Source organism: Sesamum indicum, linkage group LG13, assembly GCF_026168435.1.
Source record: "Sesamum indicum cultivar Baizhima isolate 11 linkage group LG13, ASM2616843v1, whole genome shotgun sequence".
In the NCBI taxonomy this organism is placed as follows: Eukaryota; Viridiplantae; Streptophyta; class Magnoliopsida; order Lamiales; family Pedaliaceae; genus Sesamum; species Sesamum indicum.
The window spans coordinates 16,744,303-16,758,966 of NC_142669.1; the positions used below are offsets into that span (position 1 = coordinate 16,744,303).

General features: G+C 31.9%; 1 protein-coding gene across 2 annotated transcripts; it reads left to right on the forward strand.

Annotated features, from left to right (window-relative positions):
• The first annotated feature begins 1,810 nt into the window (after positions 1-1,810).
• On the forward strand, positions 1,811-5,346 carry LOC105176219 (AP2-like ethylene-responsive transcription factor TOE3). 2 transcript variants are annotated; one of them, XM_011098948.3, is made up of 10 exons: positions 1,811-3,008; positions 3,096-3,121; positions 3,237-3,267; positions 3,355-3,442; positions 3,695-3,840; positions 4,023-4,067; positions 4,226-4,317; positions 4,508-4,653; positions 4,732-4,926; positions 5,015-5,346. In XM_011098948.3, exons 1-10 carry the CDS (start codon positions 2,506-2,508, stop codon positions 5,249-5,251), a joined length of 1,509 nt encoding a protein of 502 aa, XP_011097250.1. In that variant the 5' UTR covers positions 1,811-2,505; the 3' UTR covers positions 5,252-5,346. The 2 variants fall into 2 exon arrangements, with proteins under 2 accessions (XP_011097250.1, XP_011097248.1); XM_011098946.3 differs by having other exon boundaries at positions 1,813-3,008; positions 4,490-4,653.
• The last annotated feature ends 9,318 nt before the right edge of the window (positions 5,347-14,664 follow it).

Consider the following 14,664-nt stretch of genomic DNA (forward strand, 5'->3'; position numbering starts at 1 on the left):
CAGTATAATCATAGGATGATCTATTATAAAATACACAATGTACGTGTTTTCATACATATGATATAGGACGATGGATTTTCTCTAAAAATTATATATATGGTATAGTATTTTTTAATAAATAAATATTCAATATATTTATTATTTATTTTGTAGCGTGCAATATTTTTTAGTTAAAAAAATACATGCATGTTAGGACTGCATACTACGCCAACTAGTATACAATAAAAAAAAAAAGCCCAAAAGAAATATACATATACGTATATGATGTGAATAATTCATAAAGTTAAACATATTATAACCTATTATTAGTGTTTTGAGGCTTGAGGCGACAACCATGCATGTAGAGTCCTAGACCTAAAATAATTCACAATGTAGATCTGCAAATATAATGTAAAAAATTTAAGTCCTTAGAGAAGACAAATTTAATTTTAAATATCACAAGGGTAAAATTAATCTTTATATTTTTTTTACTATTGTAGTTTTATTATATACCAAAGTGTTAAATAACAACCTCATTTAAAAATTCTAATTATTAGATAAGATAATTATTGTAAATATTAATATCTTAATACATACGTGTCTCTTCGCGTGCAAATCCTGCATGTAAAATATATTTCTTTTAGCAATGGTGGCCGAAGACCTTTAATTTGTTTGACTTAAGAATGTTGGACGACCATTTCTTATAAAAATTTAAACTAATAGAGAAGAAAATTGCTCAAGATAATGATATACTTAAGTTCGATCGAATTAATTTAATTACGAAGTAAGTATGATATACTTATCATGTAATTTAATTATTTTTTTGAACTAAAAATGAATTATACTACAAATATATAATTGATATAGTTTGAAATTGGAACTTATGGTTGAATAGGTTGTGCGGACTAAGTAATATTTTGGGAAAGGGTAAGTGGGGCGGGGAATGGAAGTGGCATGGTGAAAATGAGGCAACAGAAACAGAATTGGGAGTGTTGCTGTGGGGGTGACGTGAGATTGAATGAATGAAAATGAAATGATAATTAGTGTAGCTAATTAAGGCAATTGAGTAATAACCCATCCATCTACTCTTGCTGCTGTCTATTTCCATTAGTGGGTAATGAAGGGAGAAAACTATGAGGAGAGAGAATGGATGAGAGAGAAGGGAGTGGTGGAATTGCTTTTCGATTTGGTTAACGTCGGAAAGTTGCGTAAGAAAGAGATGGTTCTTTCTTTTCCTTTTTCATTGTTTTTTCAATTATTTTAAGAAAAATATCATCAATATTTTATTTTTTTCGACATAACACATAATTCAGTGTATTTATTTTATTTTTAGTTTATTCTGTATTAATACATTAATTATTCTGAGATAAATACTCTATTTTTTATTAAGTGGGAATACAACGGTATAATTAAGAATAATTATAATAAATTTATATAAAATAAGATAAATATTTATATATTTAGTAAAATTCGAACTCATGATCTAAAATTTGTTGCTACAATGTCAATCTTAATCAGAATAAACATGTTACGAAACCATACAAAAATCTTTGTTGGTTTTTATCCTTAATAAATTAAAAAAGAAACAAGAAAAAATTAGGAAGAACCAATGAGAATACAAAAGGTGAAAAGAGGGGGCAGAGAGAGATAGATTTGGAGGGTCAGTGCAGTGAAGGCTATCTATGTATGTACGTAGGTTGTAATAAAAGCGTACAAATGTATAGATACAGGGAATAGATAAAGAAATATATAGAGAGAGAGAGCTTAAAGGGAAGCGAAGTGGTTAAATGGAACACCCACAGCAGACATATATAAATAGAAAGAGTTTTAGAAAACCATCTCTCAAAGTATTTATGACTTGATTGAACATAGCAGCAAAAAAGGGCTTCTCCATCTTTCCCCCCTCCCCCCTCTCTCTCTACTCCTTAGACCCCTTCTCTTTATATTATATGATGATACTTAGTCCATTTCCTTGAAACCCCCCAAGAGAGAGAGAGAAAGAGAGAGAGAGAGAGAGAGAGAGAGATTCTGCTTTCGGCCAAACCTTGAAAACTGGCCTCGTCTATGCAGTATTGGGCAGCTTGCTAGGGAAGAAGGGTATTATGTAGACAAGAGAGATCTAAGTCCAACAGTTGGGAGTGGGAATTTATTACAACATCTTTTTTTTTTTTTTTTTTTTTTGGGTGCAAGAACAAGCTCTTTTTTTTTGGCAACTCTATGGTCCTAGGTTCTTTATGTTCTGTACATACAGTTTAATGGTTGAAGCATTGTTATTGTTTTTCTCAAGTATATAAGCACCTCAAGGGAATGGAATATCTATAATTTTCTCTACTATTCGTAGAGAGAGAGAGAGAAGAGAGAGAGGAGATAGAGAGAGAGAGTTTCTGGTTCTTGATGAGACACTGCTGATCAGAATTCAGAGAGAGATAAGGGAAGCAGAAAAACCCCCATCATATCTCTCTGCTGTTGTACTTGTACCCGTTTGCTGTTTCGGGTTGCTGGGCTTCAATTTCTGTGGTTCAAGAAATGTGGGATCTCAACGATTCGCCGGATCAAAGAAGGGATGATGAATCTGAGGGGGGCTCTGATGAAAAGGGCAAGCGGGTCGGATCCGTTTCTAATTCAAGCTCGTCGGCAGTGGTGGTGGAGGAGGGGTCGGAAGAAGAAGACACGGAGAGAGCAGGTGGGAAGAAGAGGAGCAGCAAGATATTCGGGTTTTCTGTGTCACACGACTACAACAACGACGACGATGCCGGCCCCTGCTCGTCGCCGGTGACCCGGCAGTTCTTTCCGGTGGATGAGTCGGAAATGGCGGGACCACCCAATTTCCCCAGGGCCCACTGGGTCGGAGTTAAATTCTGCCAGTCGGAGCCCCACGGCGGAGGTGGAGGCAGCTCCACCTTTGGGAAGGCAGCGGCGGAGTTGGCGCAGCCTCTCAAGAAGAGCCGCCGGGGCCCCAGGTCCCGCAGCTCCCAGTATCGCGGCGTCACGTTTTACCGGAGAACAGGCCGTTGGGAGTCGCATATATGGTACATAAACACACAAATATATGTATATATATATATATATATCTTTTACTTAGCTTTCTCTTACAACTCTTCCATTTTCTGATTCAGGGACTGCGGAAAGCAAGTTTATCTAGGTAGGTTTTTTTGTTTTTTTCTTTGAAATTCTTGAGAAATATTATCCCTTTGATTAATCTGATTGGTCAAATGGGGTTTGTATCTTTCATTGCAACCTCTTTACGTAATGTATAGGTGGATTCGACACAGCACACGCCGCAGCCAGGTGAGAGCTGCTCTCCTCACACTTTCTTCCCCAATTTCTGTCAAAAACAAACAAAAACACTCACTAACATTCAAGAATGAATCGCAGAGCATACGATAGAGCAGCCATTAAATTCCGAGGCGTTGAAGCAGACATAAACTTCAGCTTAGAGGAATACGAAGAGGACTTAAAACAGGTAGGTACATAAGAAAAAGAAAGAGCTAGCTGGGGTGCTGTTAATGTTTTGTTTGCATTTCACCCTCCCTTATCGTGTACAGTGCTACTCCCTTATCTTCAACAGTAACAGTAGTGATTTCTTTAATTCTTGGTTGGATGAGATGGGATTGGGCGGTGGGGGGTTAATTAAGTTTATTAGAATAATTATTGTGTGAATTTAAAGGCAGGCAAACATGAAAAATAATATCGGACGGTGCAATTTTGTGATCAGATGAGCAATCTAACAAAGGAGGAATTTGTGCATGTACTTCGGAGACAAAGTACGGGGTTTCCAAGAGGGAGTTCCAAGTATAGAGGTGTTACTTTGCACAAATGTGGTAGATGGGAAGCCAGAATGGGCCAGTTCTTAGGCAAAAAGTAACCAATCCATTCATCTCTCTCTCTCTTTCTCTTACATTTTTGCAGCTTTCTTTAATTATTTAGTAATTTCCGCATCACTTTTCTTGGTTTTTATTTTCATCATTCATCAGACTTTGGTTTAAAGTAATAATAATAATGATAATGATCCTAGTTAACACTGTCTTCTTTTCTTGAGACAGGTATGTTTATTTGGGTCTCTTTGATACTGAAATTGAAGCTGCCAGGTGGGTTTTAATTTCGAGTTTATTATAAATAATGTTTCAAGAATTAGTCCAAATTTATCATTATTCATGTAATAATAGTGGCGAGGGAATTGATTTTTCTTTGTTGTAAATTAGACATATAGATTGGAGCTGAATTAATTATGTTTTTGTTGTTGTAGGGCTTATGACAAAGCCGCCATAAAATGTAATGGAAAGGAAGCTGTTACCAATTTTGAACCCAGCATTTATGAAGATGAACTAAAAGCAGCAGGTGCGTACGTACAACATAAATAAAACATACATACATACATACATATATATAGGTTATTATGTGATTTTAATTTCTTGTTCTGTAGTAATTGTTTGAAGTTGTTATGGCTGGAGACAGGAAATCAATTAATTATTACATCCTTAAGTTTTTTGTGTGTATGTATCATGATCAGAGTCTTCCAACAACGCAGCAATAGACCACAATCTAGACCTAAGTTTGGGAAATTCATCAGCTTCCCAACAAGGTGGCCGAGGGTTTAGAGAGCACCACCAACCTTTGTCCACGATGCAATTTGAAGTCGATTGGAGACGCAACGCCAACGGATTTAGACCGGAGGTATATACATATCTAATACGACAAGTGATCATTTTCTTTGCAGAATTTCGACATTAATTAATGTTATTAAATCTTCAGAGAAATAATCGAGACGGATACGAGACAGAAACCTTGCAGCTCCTAAGCCAAACACACCTTCATTCTCCCGGCAGCTCGTTAAAGGTCAATAACGAAGCAGCGCAGAGATTCGGCCCCCCCGTGAGGAAAACAAATGAACCCCACATGCTCCCGATGTTCCACAACAGACCATTCCCCCCAGCACAAAGTTACCATGTAAGTGTTCTTACAACTTCCTAGTTTACAACAAATTCTCGATTAATCAAACCAATCATATAACAATTGTAATTCACTTATGTATCAGTTTCCTGGAGGAGGGAGCGTTAACGTTAACGTTAACGATGGGGGGAGGAACGTGGCCATCGGAGGAGGAGATCAGGTTTCTGTTTGTGTTTCTCGAAATGAACAGCAATGGCAAATGAATCAAGCTCAGTTGTTTGCTACTGCTGCAGCATCATCAGGATTCCCGCAGGCTCAGGCACTTAGACCCCAGAACTGGCTCCAGAAAAATGGGATCCACCCACTTATCAGACCCTCCTAATCCTAATCCTAATCCTAATCCATTCACTTGTTTTCTGCTGTCCCATTTCTTACAACTCAGTTCTAATTAATATTCAGCCTTCAAAGAATCAAAAATATGTCCAATTAGATCTTTTCTCTAGGTCTGTAAACATTCATGCTTTCACCTTCTCCCTCTCTCTTAATTAATCTCTAAATAAATGCAGTTAGTGCAAAAATAATTATTAGGATATATATATATATATATTAATTAGAATGAAATAAAAAAAAAAAGATAGGGCAGAGAGAATTAATGAAGTGCTTTTCCTATTTTATTTGAAATATATATTATAAGGGTTATATGTAATTTTTCTCCCTATATATATATGATGTGAGATCTAACGATTTTTAAATCAAGGTGACAAATATAAATTTATTATTAAAAAATACTAAGCATGGTGCTTGTTCCGCATCTATCATGTCCATAGGTTTTGGCTCTATTTTAAAAAATACAAATTTTTTTACTGATTTTTATTAAAGGAGCTTTTGGAATGTTTCGACTATCATATCACAAAGGGATAAATTATATTTAACCCTATATAATAAATAACATAGATTCTATATCGGTATGTAGCCTGTATATATAAAATTGAATTATTTAGATCTGGTAAATAAAGTTCTTTAATATATATATATACATTTATTAATTGTTTTTGTTACTGTTAATGTTATTTAAAAGTCTTTGGTTAATTTCTGTTATTTGAAGAATTATAAAATAAAAAGGAGTGAATATAAAAAAGTGGAAATAAAGAAGGTGGGGGGGGGGGGGGGGTGGTTTGTTATCGGAAACATCACAGGATTGGTGGTGAATTGTCGCAATCGTTGGTTGTCCTTTGAATCAGTTCTTTCATGAGCAAAAGCAATTCAGACAGACAATTGCTATTATGATGAGAGGGACTTAACCTAACTCTACTAAAGCCTCAAACCCACCCCCACCCCCACCCCCCACAAAATAATTCCCTACTTTTACTTTTTTCTTACAACCAACAAATTCCTTACGAGGTTTTAGTCATCATCCTTAAAAGAATACTATTTAAAAAGAACAAAGAAAAAAAATCAAGAACCCTAGCTCGTCGCTTATCCAACAATTGAAATTTTCTTTCTTATTTGCACTAGGCGTAAAATATCGAATCATTTGAAATATAATAAAACAATTCGATCTATAATATTAAAAAATTTTCGTACGATAACGTCCGTTCAATATTAGATTTTCAGAAAAAAAAAATAAAGCTTCGGTAATGCTAAAATTGCCACCACAGCCCTTTGAAAATTAAATAAATATGTCACATATTTCTAAAGTTTCAATAATTTTTAAATATTGAGAAGGTATTTATAATTTTATTAAATTTTTAATAAAAATAATTTATGTATCCTAAAAAAAAAAACTAACATCTATCTAGATATACATACAGTGTAGATTAAGATTATCCAACCCCATTTTTGAAACTTGCGTGGAGGACAAAATGATTAAGATATTCGCTGAATTTGCATACTATTGGGAGTCGTAGTTGATTATTTTATGCACTGAATACCTTCCATTTTTGTACATGACCTGATGCTCAATTATAATATTATTTCATTATATATGTATATAATTAATTAATATTTGTTAACAGGGCGCACCTTGTTGTACGTGAGGAACTTACATTATTTATTTATTAAAAAAATATTTAACCTTTTAATTAAATAATTAATTATTCTAATAGTGTATTTGTGGAGGATTTGAGGGGCAGGTTCATGCCCCCTACCTGTAATTTTTTTAACAATATATATAATAATATGTTTTGCTTTCTCCTCTCTGTTCCTTTTTGACTGCACAGAGCCAATTGATGTTGTCCCAGTTGACAACTAGGTAATTAAGGTTTGGTTCGAGGTTGTTCTATGATCTGCTGCTACTCACCTCACCTGCTCCCACATCACAGTCCATCCATATATATATAAGCTTTTAAAACGAGCTAATATGCCTAAAATCCTCCTATATAGCAACCTAGAAGTCACAAAATTGTTAGAACCACACCAAGAAAGTTCTATTTATCCCTTCCAGCTTGAGTTAAATAGGTAAGAAATGATGGGGCAGCAAAAAAAAAATTGTACCTACGACGTAGAGACCAACTATTTATAAATTTATTCAATTGTATGATTTCATGTGAACCACATATCTGTAAATGATCGGTGGAGTTCATGTATATTAGGGTTTTAATAAGATCAATGCCGAATCATAATGACACAAAACGAATAGCACGGATTTAAAATTAACTATTGTTTGAAATTGAGTTGATGGTATAAATTTTGATACGACTTTCACCATAGTTGGAAATTATAATACTTTTATTATATTTCCTTCATTCAATCATATATAGTTGCTCTTGAATTAAATTTTTGATCGACTTAATTGTGTTGTAAATGTTCTACTTGTAACAATATCAATTCTTGATATCATGTAAGATAAATTATTCAAATTTAGGGCCTAAGTTTTAAAATATATATTGGTTACATATAGTTTTTATTGTAATAATGATGCAAATATTATTAAATTTACATATTTTGGCAAGCCTTAGAGTTTGAGAGGGGGCAGAAAGAGGAATATGGAATGCAGTATAGGCTGAGAAGCTGCTTGTTAGATTATTTCCTCCTCGGCATAGGATCCTCGGAACTCCGTAAAAGCCTACACATCACGTTCCCCCCCCCCCCCCCCACCCCACCCCACCCCCTCTCTCTTGGGCTTTTATTTTATTTATATTTAAGTAAAATACTATATTTTTAAATCAACAACATACTATCACAACATTAAGGACGCATTACATAATATTTTTGGATTATACAAAAAAAATAACATACCAACAACTTTAAATCAAATAAATAAAAGAAAAAATGCAAGCAACCCCCTTGTGATATCCCAAATGAGCAAATTATCCCCTTATGAAAAAATAAATAGCGATTTACCTCCTTATATTTTTTAAAATGAAGCAATTTACCTCCCTTTTAAAAAGTACAGGAGTGTAGATTGTTTTATTTTTTCAAAGGGAGGTAATGTGCTCATTTTCAATAAATAAATAACATACCACTATTAAAAATAAATTAAAGACTATATAAACTAACAATCTTTTAATTATATGATGTCAACCTCACTATACAGATAAGAAATCATTGGTCTCCACGCTATCTATTTAAGCATATAATTTGTTCAATTGGCTAAATTCATATCATAATTAAAATAGATAATTTGTTGTAATTATTTATACGTGTGAAGTTTTGGGGAAAAACATGTGGTGGAGAAACGAAGTGGTGGTGTGAACATGTGACAGCCTGAGCTTGGGGAGTTGGTGAAAATAAATAAAGAAATATGAGGATAAAACAGTCAATGACAAGAAATGGCTTCGGACAGTAGGTACAATTTTGGAAGATGTGTGGGGACTTTTAAAAGGATGTGGCGCTCGGACCTTTCCCAATTTAGAATTCTCTCTCTCTCTTCTAATTTTTTGGATTAAGTAAAAATAATATATCTTAAGAAATAAATTATAAACATAATAGTCATTTTCTTATGGTTTGAAGAATATTTTTGTATATCGAATCGGTAGAGATTCAATTTTTTTATAAATTACCACAGAAAGTGATTGGCCTGGTCTAAGAAATAGATAAAATAAAATACCAAAAAAGAAGTTAAAAAATCTTGAGATAATTGCAAAATAATACAACAATTCATGTATTTTTTTGGGAGTCGCATACTCCCGTATGACATTATACTCAATGTGGGCAGTGTGCTACTAACTAATTACATTAATATAAATAAATTGATAAATACATTGATTCAATCAATGAACTTAAGACGAATACTCAAATTTTACAATAAATTTATAAAATGAGACAGATCAGCAATACATCTAATAGAACTCGAACTTATTTATGGGACGGGAGTTTTAACTATTAATTTGTGGATTTTAGTACAACGGAGAGAGTGGTGTTTGGTTCTAGTCATTTACTGCACAGAATTAGCATACTATGTTAGAAATGGATCATTTTCATTCATTCATTCACATTTAAGATTTGCAGAAAAGATGGTACTGTCTATTTTCCTGAATTGTTCTGGTCCAGGTCGCAGCGGTCGGGCCGGGTATGGTCCCATCCATTTCTGGCAATTTTGATTTGGAATATATGAAGTGATTCGTTTTGCAATTGAGTTAGGATTCAGATAATAACATGTTTCCTATATGCAAATACTATACATAATTATTATTTTAATTTGTTATTTTTTGAATTATTAATTTATTCTTTCTTTTTGGGAACCTATGTTTCGAATTTTAATTTTTAGTGAAGAAAATGAAATGAGAAAAAAATACATTGAAGAATTAAAGGATAACTTACAGAGATTCGGACGAGAAATAATGATTATAATAGAAAAAGATAATACTTTAAATGGGCCATAAATATTTAATTGAGTTGGCATTGTTTCTCTTTAATAAAAAAGAGATTTTAGTTCAAAACTAGATTGTCCGTCCCTTAACCCATTGTAATAAAAAAATCAAACGGACAATATTTTGAGGAAAAGACAAATTTTGGTAGTGTAGGATGGAGGGAGGGAGTGCAGCCAGTAATTCACCACTGGATTTTAACCTTTTTGACCTAAATCTAACAACTGAAATTGCACAAATCCTATTGGTCATAAACTCACTCATTCAAAGTACTCTCCCCCCAATAAATGATTTTCTCTTTTGTCACTTTTCAGCGAAAACTTAGGCCAACAGAAAGGGATGGATCAACCCATCTATATATCTCCATTGCCTCACTCATACCAAAAAAAAAAAAAAAAAGAAAACCGGGGGGTGGGGGTGGGGGTGGGGGGTTGGGTTTGTAAGAATTTTGAACTCTTTTACAACAAGAAAACAAATTGAAATAACAAAACCCTAAAAAGGGATAATATTTAGGCATTAAAGATGGGATCTTTTGTGTCAGTGGGAAGCTGTGGAAGTTGCGTAAAAAAGGAAAAGTTTGTGGTTTTACACTTTTGTTTCTTTTTCTTTTTTTTTTTTGGGGGGGGGGGAGTAAAGTAAAATTTAGGGAATATGTGTGAGGTAAACTACGTATTTTGGGTGGAATAAATAAATCTAATAATTGTTGACTGTATATTTGTTGAGCTTCACATTGAAAGTAAAGTCGATGATTTAGGGTATATTTTGGAGAAACTAAAAAAGAAAAATAAAAGTAAAGTAAGTTTTCATGTCTTTTTCCTAAAACAAGCATTTGAATTATGCAATCTCATGGCTTTGTATGGAGTTATTTTGAGACAGGTATTGTAAGATTTCGAAATGATTTTGAAATGTATATATATTGGGAAATGTGATTTGGTGTTCATCAAGATGCTTGCGATGCGCTTTTGATTTTTCTAAAATTATTTTTAAATTGAATTGTCATTCACGATTTTATAAAATAAAGGTGTGATTTCGGGCGGTTTCGATTTGTTTGGAAGTTTTAATACTTATAACAAAAATAAGATGTTGAAACTAACAAAAATCACGAAATGAAACAATCGTTTGTATCTAGCAAGCAAAAAAGACCATCATTATATGCGACATAGACCATCAAAATTCTCCACAACTTTAAGTGGATTAAAATATAAGAATATATATATATTAATCCATCAAAGGCCAAGGGTCAGTTTTAGAGAGAACAAAAATAAAAGGCAAAAAGACAGAATAAAGAAAACAGTAAGAGAGAAGAGAGAAGAGAGAAGAGGAAAAGGGAAAGAAAAAAAAAAGTAGGAGAGAAAAAATAAATAAATAATTGGGGCAAAAATTAATTGGATCTAAAATCTGAATGAGCTTAAAGAGTTAAACATATATATATATATATATATATATATTGTATCAAGTCCAAATATAAATATTACAAAATGAGATTTATAACATGGATCTTTGCTTATATATAAATTTTGGAATTATATAATTCGAATATGAAATTCTTCTAACTTATTTTATCAAATTATTATATATATATAATTTTTAAAAAAAATTATTTATGGTGCGGTGCAGTGCGATTTTTGGTGATTTTTTTAAACTCTAAATTAAAACCAAACCAATAGTGTTGTTCAATTTTACTCTAAATTTCACAATTACGATTTAAAAAATAAATCATAAAAAATAATTCCATTCGATTTAGTTTGGATGATTTTAATATTTTTTTTAGCACCCCTAGTGTTCAGTATCTTTTGGAGATGTTCCTAAAATTTTTGGTATTGTTTATGGGATGTGGATTTAGGGTAATTTCACATTATCTCCAAGCATTTCATATACAATGCTTGTAAATAAAAGTGTTAATTAATGGTACAATCAATTTATAAATTGTTAAAGTTTTTATAACAATTTGACTAAGTAATAGAATACCTCGTATTTTTTTCTCTGTTTGGACTGTCTCGTGATCCCTTTACGGTTGCAGTTGTCCGTCGCAATTCAACAACAATAATGGAAGCAACAGATCGCTGTGGTTATTACAAATGAAATATGGCATAATGAAATTTCTTTTATGGGGTCAACTTATATGTATCGACTTGATGCCAAATTTGGAAAACAATAATTTAAAAAAAAAAAATCCACCGCAAATACGATTGAGGACCAAAGAGTTTTTTGGCCTCAATTCAGTTAACCATCTTCCAATTCCTTGATGGGGGTATTATACATATTACCCTCCAGCGCGAAATTATATTTTTTTTTTCGTCCATATTGTGTGATTCAGGTCAAAATCGTTAGTCATCTTAAACATTTTTACAATAATACTTGAGATCTGAGAAAAGAGCAAGTCGTTAGACTTATTGGGAGGTTCTCAACTAAAACCCTCTGATACTTAAGTTAGTATTAAGGTCGAGATAGAAGAAAACGATTCGAATGCATTTAAATGCGAGTTTGAGTGTAATAAAAATCTTACCATAAATGAAGAATATATGGTGTATTTATAGTGTTTGAAAGAGTCAACTTACTTGTGCCACTTGTCATGATCTGGGCTTATGTATTGTCAGGTGAATCAACAGTTCAAAAAAGCGGGTGATCTGACCTGAATCAGGAGGGTGCGGATCATTCACCTAGTGCTGTAATAATTTCTTCTTTTTTAGGGGTATTTGTATAATTTTCTTAATAATAATAATAATCTCCCATCATTTTGACTTTTTTTTTTATATATATCATTATAGTTTGTTGGTTGAGGCTGATTTTAGAATATTGTGTGACCCTTCTTCGATTTTCACTTGTTAGCAAAATCGATCTTTTATTATCTTTACAGGGTTTATCGATTTGATTTCATTCATCGTAAGGGAGTAAGAACTTCTTATTTATATAAAAAGTTAATTATATTTAAATTCTTTTAAAAATACAAAATTATATTCTTCTCTAAAAAATAAGGCTTTTGAAATTGCATTTGCACCAGAATTGATATTTACCATCTATTAATTTATTAATGACTCATCGTAGGTCAAATATTTTTTTCCTAAATAATCTACCCTTTATAATGGTGAATATATACATCCTTATATGCATTAATGTATAAAGATATATGGGGTAATTTGATCATAAAAAGATTTATTTGACTGACGGGTAATAAATCAGTAATAAGTCAATCGATGGTAAATATAATTATATTTTTATTTTTTATTAATATCAGCAAATTCGGTGAATTTTGACTGACGGGTGGACTTATTTATTAGAAGGAAGCACACCTCAGGGGTGCTAGATGTAATTTTTTAAATACAGAAAATTTACATATAATTACACCAAATCTCAAGGGAAGAGAGTGTAGTTATCCCTATAAGTTATTAATAATAATTATTTATCAATGACTATAATTTAAGAATAATATTTTATTATAATTACACTATTTTCACTTATATATATATATTATATTTACTCCCTAAAAAGTATAAATTAAACAATATTAGGGTATCTTTGTCAATAAATTATACAAAATATTGAATGAGGAAAAATTGAAAGTTTATGTAAAACTTTGTTCACATAGGCATTTTCAGTCCAAGCCCTAAAGAAAGGGTACAGTTGTAAATCGAGAATTCTCAGAGAAAGTGTAGGTGCAATTTCAAAAGTTTTTTTTAAAAAAAGTATAATTTTATATTTTAAAGAAATATAAGTGTAATTAACCCGTACATAAAATCGTGCTGGTATTTTATACTAAACTCACAATCTTTTGGATTAAAACGAGGCTAGAGATCCTCACCAAACCCCCCATTTAGGCACATACTGCTTGAATTATATTAAAAACCAAAAAAAAAATAATAAAATTGAGTAATGTAATTTACGATTCAATCAGTACTCCTTGCATGATTGATTATTTATTTTGGTTTTATACGAGTCTTATAATTTTATTCTGAAGAAACACTCATTAAAAAAATAAAATATTAAAATTAATAATCCGTTCAAACTTCTCATTTACGAATTACCATTGAATCCTTATGTAAAGCATTGAGAATACTTGAGAGATTGAGAAGACAGCCTCAACATTAGGGAGAGACGTGGAAAAATGGTTTAATTATTAAAGAATTGACCATTGATTTAAAAATCTTATCTTGATTTATAAAATTAAAAAGAAAAAGAAAAAGATAATGGAAGCTTTCTGGAAATGGAAGACAGAAAAGATGGGAGTGGGGAATAAAAAAAAGAGAAGTGGCATAATTTTCCTTTTACATACTAATAAGTACCCCTTTTTTGCCCTCCAAACGTTTGTCTTCAAAGACTTTCCAGTTTTAGAAAAGAATTGGGTGAGAGAAAGAGAGAAAGATAGAGACATTCTAAGTGGGCACGAAAAATATCAAATCAGTCATTTCTGGCCATTCGTTCCCCTTTGGGTGGTATTAATGTCCAATGTGAGACTGTTAAGGTTAGGTGTGCATGACCCCACCCTCTTTCTTTTTTTTTAAATTAATGATCTTCTAATAAATAAATATAATAGATTATTACAAAAAAAATATTTTTTAAATAATTATTAATATTAATAAAATATTTTTAATTATATATAAATAAATATATATTGTTTTGGGAAATATATTAATATTGATAATTAGTTAGCTTTAACTCCTCCTAATTATAGAGCTAATTTCCTTAAATTTACTATTTGGGAAAAAAGTTTAACAATAGAAGAGAAAAGTTGACTATATGTATCTTTAAAGTAAGAGGAAGCTTTGTTAAGCTTATATTTTAAATAAGGGATAATTACATCGTCCTTTTTTGTATTTCGTTATAATTATATGTAAATTTTATATGATTTAAAAGATTATATTTAATATTCTTGATCTTTGTGTTTTATCTAACAAATAGATACATTCGTTGGTCAAAATTTGCTATAAAATATTTGATTGAAAAATTATATCTACCTCTGATTGATTTATACTCAGTTATCACCGGACAA